The sequence below is a fragment of the Serinus canaria genome, chromosome 7, assembly GCF_022539315.1.
Source record: "Serinus canaria isolate serCan28SL12 chromosome 7, serCan2020, whole genome shotgun sequence".
NCBI classification, from domain to species: Eukaryota; Metazoa; Chordata; class Aves; order Passeriformes; family Fringillidae; genus Serinus; species Serinus canaria.
The window spans coordinates 5,227,454-5,247,697 of record NC_066321.1 but is presented as its reverse complement, the minus strand read 5'-3'; the positions used below and the strand labels follow the sequence as shown (position 1 = coordinate 5,247,697).

Here is a 20,244-nt window from a genome sequence, read left to right as displayed (position 1 = left end):
CAGGCTCTGCACCCACAGGGTTTTACCCTAATGTCCTAAACTCCCAAACCATTAAAGGGACTGACTGGAAGACATGTCCTGCCAAGCATCCTTCTGTTTCCCCAGGCCACGTGGCAGCACGTGTCCCCAGCGGGGTGCAGGCAGGACAGGCAGGGGTGAGGGGAGTGTTTTACGTGTTTCATTTTGCATGCTGCAATTTTCAGAGCACATCTGCAGTCTCCCTACAATGGCAATATATTCTTCTCAGCTTCAGAGCCTTTAAAAAATTTCAGTCTTGTAAAAAACAACTGATCTGCAGAAAAAACCCATCCAGGCCTAGAGTGAGTCCAAGGGCAGCAGGCACTCAGGGTTGGGAAGGCACTGGTTTCATGGGGGTATTTAGCAAAATAGGTACCATTTTGTGAAAAAAATGGGCTAAAACTGCAGCAGAAAATGCAGAAGAAGCAGATACTGCACGTTCTTCTTCCTGCAGCCATTCAGACCACGACTGTGACATCCCTGCTCAAGCCTGCCCAGGAGCCAGCCCGGGCACACACTGCTCGTGCACCCAGGGAGTCAAAGCTCTCTGACACTTGCTGCCTAATCAGGAGTTTGAGCTGGGGTTTTCAGAAATGGAATACTAATGATTAACAATTGATTAGCACACTGCATCAATTTCAGGTGATTACCTCTAGAAGTGGTTGTAATTTTCCCTTTTGGATTGGCTACAGAGACACCTGGGTTTAGCTCATTGTTTTGGTTGTTGGGGTGTTTTTTTCCCTCTCCGTGACATTAGTGTGAATATTTCTACAGGCATTTTCATTTCTGAAAGGAAGAAAACTGTGCTTTGCATTTTAATTTACCATGACAACTGATTTTCTCTTTCTAAAACGTTTCTTAGAGACATAATACAATTCCTACTTTCACTTGCCATCTTGCGAACGGCTCGTCACCAGCCACGAAGTGCACAGCCTGGGTGATGTTCAGCAGTGGGATCTGGCAGTCCACAGCCCCAGGGCTCAGGAAATCTGCTGTTGTGATTTCTTCCTCTCTTGGTATCCATTCGCCATTGAGATGCTGCAGTAAAGCAGAGGGAGAGTGCAGAAGATAAAGGCTCATAAGGAGATTCCAGTTGTCCATGTATGTTTATATTTCTAATCAGTGATGTAAGGCATTCCTAGGTGGTTTATTTAAAAGGAAACATGCTGTTACTATAGCTACAGTAAAAGGGAAGCCATGCTTAGCTAGGCATGCAGGTCTATGGATTTAGGAAGTGCTGTGGTCTGCAGTTGGGAGGAGATGGGGTGATGTAATTGAGTAACTTTGTGTGTCCTGCTGGAGCTCAGCAGCTGACTGGTGGCTCCTTGAAGGTGATGTCAGCTACTCCTCCAGATCAGCTGCACAAAACATTCCAACTTGGTAAGAGCTTGTGGAGCCCTAAGGGGGCTCAGCAAATCTCAGCTGTGCCTCGTGAGCATGCCAGCACCGACTGGGAGTCAGGCTGAGTGTCTGTTCTGAGGTGGATTTATGAGTTTAATCAAACATTTCACATCTGAGGACGCTGATCCACCAAATAACCCAGTTGCAGCATTGCCTGTGTATAGTTGTTTATGATAAAATTACAGTGCTTGCATAAGAGATGGATTTGATGCTCATCTAAACTTCTGATTTGGTGTTGAAGTATGACTAAGAAAATTCAAATAAGAGCCTCTGTAACTGTGGTGAGGAAACCCTATATTCAACCACAAAAGTTAACATTTAAATGTGTTTAGAAAAACAACCAAGTGTAGTGATTCCAGATGTACAAAATGAGAAATAGGATTGTGATTTCAGGCTTCAATGGACTACAGAGCAGCTGAACCTGACAGGAGTCAAACAAAACTCCACAGAGATAATGAGCAAGAACTCCTAGCTGTGCATTTCCGGGGAACAAGTCCTGGAAAGGTCTGAGCCTCTTCAGCAAGCACATTGGCAGCGGGACTGGAAGGTGAAACGCTGCTGGAGCAGTGAGGGAAGATAGCACAGATCAGAGTAAAAGATTTCTATATCAACATGTCAACGTTGGACTGTATCAGCCATATTTCAGGAGCCAACAGGAGGCAGCTTACGATTAGCCTGGTGACCTGGCAGTGCAGGCTGGGGGAGTCTCTGAAGCCGAGGCCAAACACGCGGATCCTGCTGCACTCCGAGGCGCGGACGTCGCAGATGCCCCCGTTCTCCAAGGCTGTGATTTCCAGAGCCTGCTCTGCAGGGTGAGGGGGATACAGAGCTTCAGAGAGCAGCACTTACACACTGCTCTGTTCTGCTGCAGCAGAGATTTTGTTGTAGCTGTTCCTGGTTGTTGCGGTTTAATACTTTCCCTTAAGGAAGCCTTCCTTGCCTCCCTGTGGATTTCTCTTGAACACAGAAACAGCAGTTGTCAGAAGGGGAAGCAGCAAACCTCCATTAAATGTTGTCCTGTGCACCCAGTGCTGCAAGATGTATTGGTGAGTGGCAGGGCTCTGAATCAATTCTCTGAAGCTTCATGTTAAAAGGTCTCCAGGGCTAAAACTTGTGTTGACCCAAGTATCCAATGGCAATACATCTGCTGACCTGGGTAAGAGGGGGAATACATCCCTGACCCAGGCAACAGGATGGGAGCACAGCTGAGAGGATAAAACCTCATCCCATTGCATAGAGAAACATGGGAGCAAGAGATGATCATGCCACCAGGATCTCTGGAGTGTTAAAAAGCAGGGAAGAGCCACCCCTATCTTTTTGTTTAGTTGTTTGTTCGTTTTTTCCCCTAAAGTTTTGGCAGCAGTAAAAGGGTCCTTAAAGTAAAGCTTTCTTGTGAGGGTTAAATCATTAATGGCAGCACTCAGCTCTGCACTGTGTCAGCACAAGGGTCATGCACCAGCTAAGTTTCACTTAAATGCTACATTAAAGCCTTAAGTAGAGCTTAAGTGAAGTACAGCCTGTGCTGGCCCCCTTACAAGGCTGACTCCCACCCATTACTGTTTTAAAAATATTTTATGGCTCTCAGGTAAAGTTTCATTTGGGTTCTCTTGTACTTTGTGTATTCACCTTTTAAAATTGCTCATTGCTTTCATATTGGGGTTATTTTGACAGAGGAAAAATGCAAGCCCATTGTATGTCAGAATTCACATCTTTAATGAAGAAAAATTATAAATTGGTAGATATTTGCACCAGCTCTTGGGTAGCACATGGCTCAGAATGGCTATAATATCATACATCAGTAATAGCAGTTGGTTGGGATCATGGCTGAATATTTTCATTTATACCATTTGTAGATCTAGTGGTGGGGAGAAGCCACTATGATGACAAGTAACACAAAGCAGAATATTTTCTTCTTGTCTCCTGAACAACACTTAATAGCAGGGGCATGACCAGGAGCCCTGGGAGGGATGTTGCTCACCAGCAGAGTGGAGTTCCATTTGTTATCCCTGCTTGGCTTCCTCTTCCCTGCCCCATCACCACTGCTCTGGCAAAGCAATATTGCCCATCAGTTTTTTCTGAGCTGTAGCTTGTCTAAAACAGAAGCTCTCCATCACCTAACATTTTAATGGTACCTTAGTTCAGCTCTTATTTGAGGGGCAAAATGCCCTGAGTGGAGTTGATAACCTTTCCCAGCACCTCACTGTTTCTTTAGGGCTCTGTCATTTAGGCTGTTGTTAGGAAAAATGCTGTTTAAACACTGCCATCCCACCAGATTGCAGCCTGTAACAACAGAGCCACCTGACTCGTGTCTTTCCAGAGAGAAAAAGGAAGGAAAGCAACATAAACACAAAAAAAAAGAGAAAATACTTTCTCCCCCTGCACTTCTGAAGTGCTTCTAGCTTTTCTTTCATTTTTTTAAAATTGATTTTATTGCAGCAGTATTACCAACACTGCTGGACACTTTGCAATATTTACAAGAAGAGAAATCGTTTACAGCTTATCAGCTTTCATCAGTTACTGGTGGATTCCTGTAATGTACAAAACTATTACTCAGATGTGGTGACTGATTTTGATAAATTGCCTTCTTCTGTGGTTAGTGCATAAAAATTAAAAAATAAAAATGCTTCATTATGTTTTTCATGAGATTTTAATAGTTAGCCCCACTAGTACTGAGGTGGCTTGGATTGCATTAATGTTTTCATTATCACTGCAGATTTTCAGGCTTCTGTGGGTGAAGCAGAATTTCAGAGCCTGGGAAGGAGTGGGACACAGGAATGTTCTCCTGCAGCCCTTCCTGTTCCATGAAAGCACTCTCAGCTCTGTTGATTAAACCCCTGCACTCCCCCAAGGGTTTCCTTACATCTTTATGGCCACCCTGCAGTGTCAGGGCTAGGGCAAGGTTACCCAGGGTTACCCAGCCCCAGGGCTTTGCCCAGTGCCTTACAGTATCAGAATTTTGTATTTATTTCTCTCAAACCATTCTGTACACCCTTGTCAGGGTTTAACCCCAGCCAGGAACTGAATATCACACAGGCACTTCTCACTTCTCCTCCTGGCAGGATCAGGGAGACAATCACAAGGGAGAGAGTGAGAAAATGTGTGAGTTGACTTAAGGGCAGTTTAATGGGAGAAAAAGGAAGAACATACAGTAATGATAATAATCATGATCAAATATTTAGAATATATGCACAATGCAATTGCTCAACACTTGCCAGGAGATGCCCAGCCAGTACCTGAGCAGTGACCCCTGCCCAGCTTTCCCCCCAGTTCATGTACTGGGAGTGATGCCATGTGGAATGGGATATCCCTGTGGCCATCTGGGGTCAGCTGTCCTGTTGGTGTCCCCTCCCAGCTCTCTGAGCATCCCCAGACTCCTCACTGGCAGGGCATGAGAACCTGGAAAGTCCTTTCCTTAATGCAAACACTGCTTGGCAACAACTGCAAACATCAGTGTCTTAACCAGTTTGAAATCTGATGGAAAATTAAAGTAATTACAATGTCTCTTTTTTAAAGAAATGAGTTCAGCCTTTAGACTTTAGTTTAAGCAGTACATAAATATTGATAAGTGTTTTTATTTTTTATCTTTTTTATTTATTTTTAAATGTCAGGTGTAATGGATGTAGGAATTTTAGGCTTTTGGTTTTAATAAGGGTTTCTGTCTGTCTTCCCCTCTGCCTTCTAGTGTTGAATTTTAGCCAGTTTCAACCAAAAAAGGGAAAGGAAATCTCCATTCCATTTGCTTTGAGAAAGTCTCCTGGCAGTTGTCAGCTGGGCACCCAAACATCCAGACCCTGTTCTTCCAGGGGCTACAGGGGTCAAGATATGGTTCATGGAGGGGGAGCTGGAAGTCCAGAGAGGTGCTGACATCAGAAGGAAATATTGGAGAGCCTGGAAAACCCCAGCAAAAGGGCTGCAAGTAGTGCAGCTAAAGACTGGAGGGAAGAAGGACAGGAGCAATAAAAAGAACTGGGAAACATCACAAAGGTGAGAGTGAGGGCAAAAGTGCAGGTCTGCAGAGAAAGCTGAGGCTGTGGAGACCTGGGATGGATGTCTGATGTCTGCAGAGGGGCAAGTTAGAGAGGAGAGAAATCTGTGGGTAATCAGGCAGTTCTTGGAAGGTGCTTGTAGAAAGTACAACATATTTGAACATTAATGATTAATGTTTAGGGAGTGTGAATGTCAAAATACAATGAAAGCCAGGGCAGAACATCCTCCTTCTTTTCTCTCTATGGCCTACAGGCCAAAAATGTGATTTGACTTTTACTTGTAGATTAAAAACTGAAGCTCAGGGTGGCAGCCTGGGGCTCAGATGTGTGACAGGGTGCAGCAGTTTTGGAGGAGGATTTGAGGAGCTGTGTGTTCACATTCAATGAAGACAGTTGACACAAAATCAAGAATATTGCAAAACTATACTTATTGAAGTCTTACTGACAGATAGAAATGGTTCATGTTGGATTTACTGTTTGATTAGAAAAGTATCCCAGCACAAATAGACTTTCTTCTGCAATGTTTGAAAACTACACGTGAGACTTTGGGTTGTAGCAGCAGACCTGAAATTGAAACCAGCAGGAATTTTGTTTGAATAAAGAAAAGGAAAGGAACTGCCCTGCTTTTCTTAAAGGGGATTATAAACAAGCAATCCAAGCCATGAAAAGCAAATCAAGAACCAGATCATAAGTGCTGGGTTGGGTTAAATCTTTGCTGAAGTGAGAAAGTAAATGGCCCATGATGCCCAGTTACCCCTTCCTTGGAATCAGATTGAACAATTTTCCATGCCAGAACTTGTGGATGTGGACCTCCAGCTACCATAGGTTTGAGGGATCTGTGTCAGAGCAAACTGATGCTCAGTTTTCTCTACAGCTTAGACAGAGCAAGTCTGAGTCTGCCACCATTCAAATGTTTGCACAAATATTGTGTTTCTTTTGTATATAATGTCATTTTGGTAATCATTGACACAATCATTGAATGCATTATCCTGGAGCTTGTGCTATCCACGACCCAAAGCTCATTTGATAATCCTCCCTAAGAAATAACCATCAGCAGCCATATGCTCTTTGCCAGAATTCTTGCTCATCAGTGATCTCCCTGGCTTCTAAAGGAAAGCTGTGTTTTTCCTGCTTCCAAAGCAGCTCAGGCCTCAAGCAGCTGAAGGAGCTGGGGGGGTCTAGTCTGGAGAAAAGGAGGCTCAAGGGGACCATCCCTCTATGACTCCCAGAAAGGAGGGTGTGACAAGGTGTGGGTTGGTCTCTTCTCCCAGGTAGGAAATGTCAGGACAAGAGGAAATGGACTCAAATTGCAGCAGGGGAAGTTTAGATGGGGTATTATGGAAATGTTCTGGACTGAAAGGGTGGTCAAGCACTGGAATGGCCTTCCCAGGGAAGTGGCAGAGTCACCATCCCTGGGAGTATCTAAAAGCTGTGTAGATGTGGCACTTGGGGACATGGTTTAGTGCTGGGCTTGGTATTGCTGGATTGACAGCTGGACTCACAGACCTTAGGGATTTTTTCCATCCTAAACAACTCTGTTTCCATAGTACCAAACTCTAGATCTGTGACCTTTTGCTGGCATGGAGTGAATCTGGTTTTCTGCTTTGAAGGGCTCTGGTATCCAGTATGGATTGCAGAAATGAGCCCTGAGAGAGCGTGGGGAAAAAACATTTTGTGAGAGCTCCTTGCATGTGAGAAATGGCCTGGCTCAATTTCACACTGAAAGCATCCATGTGCTGCAACAATATGGCAGATTATTTTTTGCTTTAGAAAACTCACTGTGACATTTTAGGTTTATTTAATCCTTCTATTTTTAAAAGGCTTGCTAGCAATGTTCTTCAGCAAGAGAAAAGAGGATTGTGCTGTTTGTTGAATACAGAATATTTCTTCTTTTCCAGATGGCCTGGAGAGGTGACCTCATGGAAGGTTCTGGTTGTGCATTCATGGTGCTCACTGGCACACCAAAGCAGGTCTCAGTTTTTGTCCCTCAGTGGCACTTTAGGGAAGAACCCTTGGCAGCATCTTGAGGCTTCCTAAGAGTGAGTGCAGTGATGCCACAAAAAGGATTTGGGTCATTGTGGTGTCATCTTGGTCCTTTTGTCCACTCTAGTGCCCAATTAGTTGGTTTTATTAATTTTTCCATTTTAAAGTTACTGAATTAGATTAAATCTAGTTATTACACTCAGGGTTTTGTTCACAATTGGTTGAATGTTTTGTATCTGGTGGATTGTCAGCTCTTTACACTACATAAAATATTATGTAAAGGCCTTAAATGTTTGCTCTGAATTTTTGGTTTGGGTCAGCTTAAATCAGACCTTTGAATGGTTTGCAAGTTTTAATTCTAGTTTACAAACTGTTGTGAATGTGTTGTTTATATTGTATGTGCATTGTGAGTATTTGGAGAAGGAGATTTTTTTTTCAGGGCTCTTTGTTTTCTTTTGGAGTGAACAAGATTTAAGGTTGAAATTTCCTGGGGTACCTGTAAACAGCCTGATGTAAAGAAGTTAAAGGTGTGCTTTTGGGGGGTCTGGCTTTGGTCAGTTTGAATGAGACCTATAATTTTTTAAACTTTTCTAGAAATTTAATTCTTGTTCTTTGGAAAATAGTTTTGTTTAGCTACATGGGGTTTTTTTGACTGTTTTCACTCTTTTAATTTTGCATTAAAGCAAATAAACTAATCTGCAGAAAAGACTGATCTCCCTGACCTGGTTTGCAGGGATTATTATGGATCACTGAGCATGCAACCTTCCATGTCCCTTATCACCAAGATTTGATATCCTTTTAAAATTCATTTTCTATTGACTTTGTAACTGTAAAGCTAATAGTCCTCTTCCTGCTCAGCCAGGTCTGTGCCTAGAATGGAAAGAACTGGGACTCAAAACAGTAGATTAAAGCTGGTATTGAAGTTTGCCTTTTCAGATGCTTGTTTATTGCATCTGCACCAGCAAAAACTCAAGTAAAACTGCTATGAAAAGAAGAAAGGCTTCAGAACTAGCAAGAAGTCCCCAGTCCCTGAGAATTGCCCACAAAGATGTTTGATGTGACTGAGAACAGTGTTTCTCTGAGCAGAGTATGTGGGTGTCAGGGAGGATGCATCTGTGGAAAAGTTTGTGCTTTTCTTCTCTTTTGATTCTAAACTGGTTTTTTTTGTAAATTTTGTGGTTCTTACTAAAACTTTTGTGGCTGGAGGTGTTCATTCCTCTGAAAGAACAAGAGTGCTATTTTCAAAAGGTGACAAGTGCTAGGTTCAAAATTTGATGTTTTGACAAGTAATCTCAAAGCTTGATATTTAATCATTATATCTTTTCAAATTATGTCTGCTAATACTGGCTCTGTTTTTAGCCTGAGAAAAATTTATTTGGGCCAATTTTTATGGCCCAGACCTGAAGACACTATAGAATAATTTTCTTCAAATAGGATGCTCCAAGTCCCATCCAGCCTGGCCCTGAACACTTCCAGGGATGGGAGATCCACAGCTTTTCTGGGCCTCCTGTGCCAGGGCCTCAATGATGATGAGAACCACTCCTCTGCAGATGGCTGGGAGAAGGAAAGTGTGTTTTGCAAATAAACATTTTAAAGATATTTCCCCCAGTTTTCTTTCAGTACTAAATCATATTTTTTTTTTTTTTAACTAGGAAAAAGCTGGCTAACTGAACACAATGTAATCTTAAATTGCATAATATGTATCTTCATACTTATTCTTTATCTACTTTCCATTATTGGTAAGCTGAGGGAAAAAAATTCATTGTAAGTGGAGATAAGAAGTCTCAAAAGAAAAGTTTTCATTTTCAAGCTGTATAGAACCTTTTTTATGGAGTATTGATATCTTAGTGAGACTTCTTTAATGTCAGCTTAAAGGAAATAAGAATATATCCTTAATATCTTTAAGCCCAGTGTAAAGAACGCAGTCCCAGTGGGAGCAGAGCTGTGCACTAAAATGTGGTTTATGCTGGAATGGTACACAGGGATCTGCTTGAAATGTTCCCTGCCTTACAGGATTCACTACTGAAGAAAAATGTATTTGATAGGAACAGAAGCCTCAGCTTCTAAATTTCAGTACAAGAGCACAGCCCCCCAGCCATCAGCTGCTGAGTGAACCTTTGAACAGGAGAGGGAATGGGGAGGCTGCAGGCAGAGGAGAGTTTCAAACCTCCCTCAGCTGGATAGACAGGAAAATTCAACACTGTGGAATGCAAAAGTCAACAATTAGTATGAGAAAAAGGGAAAAAGAAAAGAACATTTGTGAAAAAGAGACCTGATTTTTGTCTTGATAGTGTAGCTTCATCAAAGTGACAGGAACTGTGACTTTGTCAATACTGTGCCCACCAGAGTCAATGGAATTGCTATAATGAAGAGGAGAATTAAGCCCAGTGACTTACTACTTGAAAAGAAGAAGGGTTTTTTAAGGGATAATGCAATTTAACATTTGTTTTATAGCAATAGTACTCTGTCTGGTGAGAAAAGTTTAGAACAGTAAGCGTGGGTTTTGCTGTTCTCACAAGCACATTTGACTCTTCTTATGAAATCCAATATTGAAAAATCAATGGAATTGCTAAAGTGTACTGCATCCTCTCTGCCATAGAACATGTTTTTGCCAGATTAGCAAAAAGCCTGGTTGTTTTTTCTTTGTTTACAAGCCCAAGTGATTTGAAAAAAAAGGATCAGTTCCTGTGGAAAGGGTCACAGTTTCTGGTAACTGTTTCTGGGGCCCTTGTGGTGCAATTAAATGGAATTCTCCCTTGAAGATGTGCTCACCACAAGCTGGTCCCAGCCACAACACCAGCCTTACACACAGTGAACAATATTTTTCATTGTAGATATCCTGGGGATTTAGGAAAAGGATTATATTTCCTTTGAAAAGTCTAAGATGCATTTTTTACTGTGCATAATATTTCAATTTACTTACTTTAATTTATTCAAGGACAGCATCTAGTGTGCCAACACACCCTGATGGCTCTCTCTGCATCTTATCAGCAAAACACATATTGAAAATACCAAAAAAGTCTTAATTTACTTGACTTCCTAACAGCCCTTACATAACCATTATGATCTGGAATTTTAAGATCATTGAATTGATTTAAGTGGGAGAAAAGTATTTACTTCAGCCAGTCTGTTCCCACACAAATGCTCCAATCTCAAAAACAGATTGGAATTTGATGTAAACAACTGAAATGCTCTGTTCTCTGTCACCTGGGATCCTGAAAAAAATTAAGTATTTTCTTTCAATTTCTTCCTTGGGCTTTGTCTTTGAAAATGAGAATTAATCTTAAAAATAAATCACAATTACATAAATAGTGAGATTTCTATAATATGGACCTGAGCTTACATTCCTGGTCTGATCAAAACTCTGAGATTATTCTTCCAAGGGGGAGAGGCAATATCCATTGAAAGACCCAGCCTGAGGAAATGAAATAGCTGACCTCATCCTTTTGCTCATTATAAATAAATTTTAAAAAATATTGTGTGCTTTAATTCATATTATTTAATTACAGCAGATGAACAGGACCCAGAGCAGACTGCTGAATTCAGAAAGGTCTGTACAACCACTCTAAAAATAACAGGGTGTAGCAGATGGGTCTGGGGGACCTGTGTGGTTGTGGTTCACAGCTCTGAAAATGCAGTTGGGTTCACAGCCCCTCTTAATATCACCACTGAAATGTATTGATATGAAAATGGGATCTCTGTCAGTGTGGTAGGGGCACATTCCCCTCTCACCTTCCTACCATCATTTTTTGCTTGCTTTGATTTCTTTGCTGGTTAATTTTTTTTTCTCCCCAGAACTTTCCATGTAGAAATTTAAACTTCAAGTGTCATTACTTCACTGAAACTAATTTGTCGTTATTACTCCTCATTACCTTTTATCTTGTAATTGCTCTTTAGAGCTTCATACAATCTGCATATTACATTATTCTATGTGTGCTTTACTAGTCCTGATATTTTTTAATAAGCAACATGGTCAATATATACAAATGGTAAGCACCAACCTGATTTGCTATCTGCTGTAATTGGATTCTGCCTTTAATTACAGGTGGTAATGACATTTTAAGCACCTTATACAGGTGTTGGGGGGAGGGTGGGGGTTATGAAATGTTAAGCAACATTAAGAAATTCTAAGCTTCTGGAGTGCTGCCAAGTTTCAGAGGTGCCTTTCAACTCCAAATAGCGATTTTCATGTGAGGATAATTATAGCTCTGGCCACCTGGACTGCTCCTGTTGGAGTCAGGCAGAGCAGAGGAGTGAACTTGTCTGCAAACCACACTTCACATCTTCTCTCTTTATTTCTGTTTTCATTTAAAATCACTTCGAATATATCATGGCCTGTATTTTGATTCTTAAAAATACTGCAGGACCATCTTTTTGTGTGTGTTTGCTGACCAGTGGCAGAATATATTGTTCTGTATTGGCAGTGTAGCTGAGTTGGGTGACCTTGGAAAATACATTTGAATTATGTTGATATCCTCCTTGATCTTGGGGGAGTTTTAATTCACATCTATAATTCCAGCATGAGAAAATTAGACAGAGATTTGTTTTGGAACTGATGGGAAAATGTATAGCCAGCAAAAGGAGTTGCCTTTTCCTTCATTACTCATGTATCTTCTGGAAAATAACTTTTCCCTAGCAATAGCACGTAAAACTCAGCATTTCTGAGATCAACACTTATTCTTCTGTTTCTTCTGTCCTGACTTTTTGAAAAGAAAGTGAAAGAGACAGCACTTTTATATGTCCTTCAGGAGCCTAATTCAATTCTCAATTTCTCCTCCTTTCTTTCCCTTCCTACAGAACCTCTGCTCGTTAGTCACGAAGCCCAGGGGCTTATCCTGCCTGTGCTGATTTGCTGGGCTCTGCCAGCCAGGCCAGGACTCCTGAGCTCCCAGGGATGGGGCTCAAGCTGTTCTGGTTGGAGCACACAGCTTTATTTCTGAGATTTATCTTAATTCTTCATCCCTAGTAACCAATTCTGGTGTGAAAGCCTTTAGTGGTGTCAGCAGGAGCTCGGTTCTGAGCCCCTGTGTGAAGTGACATTTGAGAGGTTGGTGGTTGCTGTGAGGTGCTGCTGTGTTTTTCCTTGGGAAGAGGTGTCCCATCACAAATGTACCTTGGGATCTGTAGGGGAACAGCCCTGGGGGTGTTTAGCCTGGAGAAAAGGAGGCTCAGGGGGGATTTTATTGCTCTCTGTGCTACCTGAAAGGAGGTTGTACCAGGTGGGGAGTGGTCTCTGCTCCCAAGTAAAAAGCAATAGGACAAAAGGATCTTGTTGCTGTCATCACCAAGAGATGTTTAAATTGGAAATTGGGGAAAATGTATTCACTGGAAAGGTGGTCAGGCATTGGAACAGGCAGCCCAGGGAGGAGGTGGAGTCACCATGCCTGTAAATGTTCAAAAACCACCTGAGATGTGACACCTGGAGACATGGCAGTGCTGGGTTGAGGGTTTGGGATTCCATGATCTCCCAAATCCTTTCCAAGCGAAATGTTTCCATGCAGTCTGTCTAGAACATTTCTGCATGTGAAATGAGAAAACAAGCAAATATCCTTAAATATATTCTGAATGAAATTAAAAAATCAAGAACAGCTAAAGGTGAAGCTCCCATGGAGGCTTGCCTTGATTGACTGTACCAAATTATCTAGGTGACCTTTTCTTAGTATTATAATGTCAGGGTGATTGGCATGCCAGAACTGAGATTTTATTTCTCCTTGTAGGTGATCTGACCTTGGGTTGTATGTATAGATCTGCTTTATATTTCATTCACAAGATCAGATAATTATATATATATATATATATATATATATATGTGTGTGTGTGTGTGTATTTGTGTATATATATATATTAAATGGCTTCTCCATTTTTGTAACTATAGAAAAATATTCTAAATCACTAATAAATGAATTAATAAATGGTCTTTAATAAGGGGCCTCATTGCAGCTCATTCCATTGACTCACTCTAGATAGTGGCAGCACTTTTCCTTTCCGTAGTTAATGTTGAGATGAATTTATTGTGTGATGTGATCTCCTAACTTCTCTGCATTTATACCAAAGACAAGGGAGAATACCTTGAAAGTTAAGCATGCCACATGTTATTTTGGTTTTAATTTTCCTGGTTTTTTTATTCTCAATTTTTCTCTAACTCAGGAAAAAGCATTGTCTAGACAAGATGGCCCAGCACCCTGTCCAGCTGAACATTGAAAATGTACAATGCAAAGGCAGCAAGAGACAGACAAAGCAGTCAGGGCAGAGGAAGGCAATGATTTGGGGGTGTTTGCCACAGCTGATGTGTGTTTGTTTTCCAGTTCTCACCTCCCTGTGCAATCCCAGGCTGAGCTCTGTTCTCTGTCCTTGTTTATATTTGATGTCACAGCAAGAAGACAAGGTGCCATTAGCTTTTACTTGAAAGGTCATATTGAAGCTATTTTCCTCTAATCTGAGAGATTTCAGCCATAGCAAAATAAAATTTTAAAATTTGGCCTTAGCAAGGCCCCTAACCTCTCTGTATCACAGAGAAATAAGTTAAACATTGAATTGTATGTTGGGCAATTGCTTCAAAATTGCTCAACTCACTTTTCAGTCCCTGGTGTCAGTTATTCCCTGTGTGAAAGAGAATTAATTCTTCCATATTTGGGAAACTATTCTGCAAATTTTAGCCTGTCATTAACATAAAAAAAAAGGATGTCAGGATATATTTTAACTGCTTTAAAACAATGCACTGAAGTCATGTTTAATGTGAAGAATATGGGTGATCCCATCCCTGATAATAAATGCATTGGGGTGTCAGATGTGCCACTGGGCTCCTGGGGCTGGCTGGAGATTTGGATGTCTCAGCTGAGCCATGGTGACTGACCCTAGACAGACCCTACTTGATGGCTTTGGCAGGGTTACTTGTTCATTTTGTCACTTTTAATTTTGTGTTGTTACTAGGATCGTGTTTGAAATTAAGGTTCAAACTTTATTTTCTCCTGACCAGGAAAAAAGAGGAAAGACATATCTCTACACTGTCTACATGAATATTGACCACAAGGTGAGCAGGACGCTCCTCTTTTTTTGTGAGAAGCCTACTTGTCAGCATGCCAGTGATAGATCAGATGTAAAGAAAATCACTTCTGCAAAACCAATTTGCTAAGGGGCTTGTAAAATCCATTTTTAAAAAGTTACTGAGGCAAAAAAAGCGAAGGACCAGCCAACCAGATATTTTGATTGGCTCCTCAAGGTCAAAACCTGATTACTAATTCATCAAATACCTTACTGGTAGCGCTGCTTGAAGAGCAAACAACTCTGTGCAGATGTTCTGCCTAATAATGCCAGTATGGAAAGAAGGCTTTACTCACTGCCAATATGGAAAGAAGGCTTTACTCACTTTTGGCAGAGCTGCAGTGGTGGGAGCCTTGCCCCCCCAGGCACTGGCAGCCCAGCTCCGTGCAGCCCCCGTGGCCGCGGCAGAGCGCGGGACACCGGAGAGCAGCGAGGATCTCCTCCCAGGCAGCAGAGGGCTGGTTTCCAGCAGGGAACTCTCCCTTCCTGCTCTCCAGCACTCTCCTTTCACACTCATTCTCCAAAAGGGCTATCAGTGCCCTCGCCCAAGCCACGTCATCTTTGAGCTGCAGGTCCAAAAGGCAGATATCGATTGCCTCATCCAGGTGTTTTGCCAGGAGGCCTTTACATGCCAAGCCTATGGTGGAGTTTGCAAGAGTTTGGTGGCAAATCTCCCGAGCTTTGGTGGCAGTCAGGCCGTTGGGAGTGGGCCACGACAGTGGAATTTTCATCCGAACCCCTTCAAAGTAGTCCTCGGGGAAAAAATACGCAAAGCTCTCCAAGTGTCTCTGGGCTGGGCCTTGCAATGGGTGAAAGGATGAGTCTTTATAATACCTGTCTTGCCTTTTTGCTTTCCTTAGGTCTCCCGTTGGTTTGGTAGAGTCAATGGAGCTGTTGCCATTCATGGAAACATTGTGTGGGAGAGGATTTAGTGGGACCTCAGGGCTTCTTCGCTTTTGGACTGATTTAGAAAAATATCTTTGACCAAAAGTCTTGGCCGGTGGTTTCCCATCTTTTCTCAAAGTTGACTCTGCTTCTGCATGAGTGACAAACTCAGATGTAACATCCAGATATGGGATTGCAAAGCTGTGGTCCACATGGTCATGATGGCAACCAGAGAGCTCAGGGGAAGGAGTCTGAAAGGCATTTTTTGTGTTTGCCACAGGCACAGGCTTGGTGCTCTCCTTCTGGCATCTGCAGAAATTTTTTCTTTGTTTCTTCTCAGAGGGTGCTGGAGTCTTGTCAAATAAACTTTTCCCCGGAGGAATTCTGATTTAAAAATAGGAAGGGATTAGCAGGAGAAAACTTTCAACAAATTAGTTTATCATGCAAGGAAACTTTCACTGAGGGTAGGGTAAAACATAAATTCCCAACCTGCAAAAGTACCTGAGAAAACGCTTAAGTTTAATCTGTTTTCTTTAGTCACTTTTGCACTGCCCTTCTTGAGTTGTCCTGTGTGTTTTCTAGCACTTCATGGAGACTTTTTATACCAGATGTTTAAGTGGTTTGCTGGAGCATTGCCTAATGCTTGACTTCTCTTTGCAGGACTTTCTCTGAGGTGCAGGTTACCCTTTGTGTATTATACACGAGAGAGGCCTTGGATGTGTCCCTGGGTGTCACAGCTAACTCTGGGAGAATGACAAAAAAGTCGTATTTGCTTCAAATCCTATATTATGAAAATCACCTTTATCTGTGTGCCTGATCTATCCTCTAAGATGTATATATGTATATTGCTAACTTTTTTCTTTGAAATGTCTTAACTCCCTTTTTATTTTTCATACCTCATTTCATTCTTTCCTTCTACTAGAGTTCTCTTTGATTTTTTTCTTTCAACACAAAGCAGTTCTCTATTGATCATAGGGCTAGGCTATCATATAAGCTGAGATGATTCTCTTCCCCCTTTTAAATTTAGTCTTAATGATGGATGAACTTCTAGATACTTCACTTTGAATAAACAGCCATGATTCAAGTTTCTTCAGAAATCTCAAATCTCTTATTGATCTTGTTTGTGCAGCACAAGAGGAATCCTAGAGCTTCACAGGAAAGGATATGTTTCTTGTCCCAATATTTTGCAGCATGTCATTACCAGACAAATTTGAAAGAGCACCAAAAATTAAAATCATTTTGGCATTAATTTTGTCTTGCAGCCAAATGTTGGGGTTTCAGGAAAGTGAAAGCATTCGCCAGCATATTGGAGCCAAACCCTAGATACTGTTGGAAACTGTAATTGCCTTTATCCAATTTGTTAGAAATACATTTTAAATGGCATATCTGATATTACCAATTTAGTCATTGACACAATCATGACTTTAAAACAGAACATCTCAGTGACAGTGGCAAAATGAAGCTATTTCCCCTCCTGAAACATGAGCACAAACATTTATGGAACTGTTTTGCCCAAAGTGTGGGCTCAGCAGGAGACAGTATGAGACAAAAGGATGGTTTTCATGCTCATGGAAATGCACAAGCTGTTCTGAACTTCTCTATAGTCTAGGAAAAGAAATGTTTTTGATGACTGAGAGACTTGTCCTTTGGACAAAACATTTTAGTGTCTGAATGAGTGTCCTTCACACTACATTCCTCTGGTTCTATAGAGGGGTTATCTGCCCCTGAAGCTTCCCTGACTCAGCATCAAGTAAATTTAAACCTAGACTAAGGCAGCAGCAGTAGCTCCTCCTTTGGTATAACACCACATAAACTAGAGGCTATTGTAAATATTATTTATTTATAAAAAAATAAATCAACCACATAAACTGGTCCAGAATCAGGACAGAAACTTAATGCACCAATGAAAATTTCAGTAAATTGAAACTCTTTTGCCTTGCTATTTTACTGAAACAAAATCCTCTGTTAATCCTGCACAAAACCAATTACTTACATTTGGTCAGCCCCTGTCCACAGAACAGAGGTGTATGGTGTGGAAAGAATGGAAACCCCATCCTCCTTCACAGCCACTCACACCCAGCTGCTCCTCAGTGAGCTCAAATGTGCCCTCTGTCCCCTGATGAGATGACCAGACTATCATTCCTCTGAGCCACCCACTATAACCCAGGAAGAGCTAAAGAAAACTTTTTTTCATCCAATTGAGTTGGATGCTATTATAGAGAAAGTGTCCAGAATTTAACAGCATTTCTGCTGGTTTCTTGGTATATTTTTAAATGTCTGAAGATTTTATTTTGCCTACTTAAATCACATGTTTTGAAGTTCATCTCTTCTCTGGTTGCTGTTTAGTGGCTGGAAAGCTCTGATGTTGTTTTTCTGTTTAAAAGTTGTGTTGGAAAGCTGGTGTGTAAAACTGATCTGTGCATGCAGGGCCCTGCAGCTGCTTGAGAGAGGTGGGAGCCAGGGAAAGCTCTGAACTGCCAGATGGTGGGCACTCAGATGGCTTCAGGTGCTGGAGAAAGCCTAGCATGATTTCAGGGTTATTTAAAATGAAATTAAAAACAGCAGCAGAGGAGTCACTCTCTAGCTTTTGTTTTTTACTGGGCTGTTTCTCTGTGAGTGGATCAGAGAATGATCCAGTCTCCTTGGAGGTGACCTCAGGTTCTCTATTGGTTGGTTTTTCTATACAGGTTCTGAGGGCTCCTTGAGAATCCATCCTTGGGAGTAGTGCAAGATAAAACTCACCACCTCTCCTGCCCTTCACACTTAGCAGGAGCTTCTGCCTTCCCTGAAGAATCTCCATCACACAGCCCTAGAAAACTCCTCTGTGTTTCATAACTAAATTCCTTTGCACTGTGCTTTGGCTTCAGCTTTTTCAACAAAATTGCTTTGAGCAAGTTCTCCTAAGGACCTTTTAGCTCTTTTTTGGGGCAGTGAGTTATTGGCTGGTTCTTGCACCAAGCTATTTCTCCATCTGCCTTCCCAGAAGCAATCTCTGACTGATTACCCCATTATTAGGATGTTAATGACGGCTGTTGAATTCTAAATAGGAGAATTTATAATGACAGGCCAAAATAGACATTAGGTAGCCATTACTTAGGGCCACTGAATAGAGCTAGAATATGACAGAGGTGCTTGTTTATTTTCTGAAGTGTAAGAAGTGTAAAAATTCATTGCTCCTATAGGCTTGTGCTGAGCTCCCATGTCAGGTTAAGTGCTGTGTTAGTGTTTTGCCTTCTTTTTCCTTGCTTCACAAATCAGACTACACAAGCAAACCCCTTTTAGGAGCACCTATTAGGAATGTTTGAAGTTCAGCAGCAGAAGTTAAAATGTGGGATAGGGACAGAGACAGGAGCAGGGATAGGGACAGGGGCTGTGACAGGGAGATGTCAGAGTCAGACTCCTGGCTCTGTTTCCAGACCATCTGTCCCAGAAAGTACAAGTTTTCAGAGCTCACTGTCATCATTAGTAGAGTTGATATTAGGTTTTAGCATGGTATGTATATTACCAGACTTTGTCAAAATGTAACATTTAATCTATACTCACATATTGTAATTAGCGTTCAGGAATAAAAGAACAAGAGAAATACAAAACCCTTAATTAATCCCTACTGTCAGCTACCTACATTTTCAAGTGTGGGTGAGAACTGCTCTTTTTTTTTTTTAACAGCTGAGAGGGATCTTTACACAGCTGTTAACATGGCATCACTTGTGAATGTAGAACTCCTCTCTAGGTAACTGCTGCTGTGTTTTCTGCTGAGTGAAGGTTAAGCCCCTGTGCTGCTGGGATGGAGATGGGCCTCCAGGCTTCTCCCTTAGCTTAAGGAGATCTCTGTCAAGCCATTAGGGGAGTCTGTAATGAAATAAACCCATCAAGGCCATGTGGAGCAGTGCTAGGAGCATCTCCTGGGTGGGATCCCTGTGGCTTTGTACCTCCACTCCTCTAGGAAGTCTTCCTCAGGCACGTTGTTGAGGTCGTTGTGAGCCATCCCATCAAAGAGGCCACACAAGCCCCGGGTGCTGTTGAAGTCCCTGCCCGGTGTCCTCACTGTCACACCCATTCCCCACTCGCTCAGGTCTGCTCGTACAAATGCCCCAGAAGGGAACAGGATCTGAAGAGGCAGAAAAAAAAAAAAACTCCAGTGAATTGAAGCTCTTACCAAGCTTTTTATGCAATAAAAAACGTCTCTTTCCATAAACAAAAATTTCAAAGCAGGATGTTAGCGATGGCAGAGGTAATTTAAGATCACTTAGAAACACTATAAATATTTATTTGTGCTATTATTTAGCTTGCTTTCAGATTCCATGGCATTATTATCTGATAGCACTACATAAATATATAACTGCATGAGTACTTTCTTCTTAAATAATTATTTGCATCCATTGAAGTTTTCCCAGTGGTAAGTTACCAGCTAATTTTTAAAGTGACTTCCATGGCAATAAGGCCACCCCTGTGTCTTTTATTTTAATAATTTTATAATAATAACTTTTTTTAGAGAAACTGCCAAGATTGAAAAATATCTTTCTTCTTTCTGAACAATTGTTTCATTTTCCAAGGCCGGATTATCCAGAAAATGATTGTGTTTTAAAGTGGATAAAGCAATTTTCTCATTAAAGGACTAGTAGTAGGCTTACACTGACCTTTAAAAGGAAAAAAAAACCTAGCAGGGTTCAAAACAAGAAGTAACTGTGTGGATAATGGATTTTTCAGATTGGTTTACTAACCAAATAATGAAAGGGGGAAAAAAAAGCAAAAAGAAATTATCTGTTCAACTGACTTTTTTTGTATTATTATTTGCTGTATTTTTACAGGTAAAAATACTATTTGAAAATTATCTGGGCCTGGAGAGGGAGCAGGAACATACTATTCTGGTAAGTAGCATTAATACTTTCTTTTTATCCAAACTTAAACCTTTTCAGTTAATCTTAAAAAT

The 20,244-nt window shown here is 41.4% G+C and overlaps 1 protein-coding gene across 1 annotated transcript in view; it reads right to left on the bottom strand.

Annotated features, from left to right (window-relative positions):
- LOC103814623 (von Willebrand factor D and EGF domain-containing protein-like) overlaps positions 1-20,244 on the bottom strand; it is a 136,917-nt gene that overhangs the window by 68,572 nt on the left and 48,101 nt on the right. Inside the window, exons 10-13 of the mRNA XM_050976997.1 lie at positions 19,244-19,422; positions 14,755-15,698; positions 2,088-2,224; positions 901-1,056 (exon numbers count right to left, since the gene is read on the bottom strand). Coding sequence (XP_050832954.1) covers positions 901-1,056; positions 2,088-2,224; positions 14,755-15,698; positions 19,244-19,422 — 1,416 coding nt within the window. The remainder of the gene's footprint in view (positions 1-900; positions 1,057-2,087; positions 2,225-14,754; positions 15,699-19,243; positions 19,423-20,244) is intronic.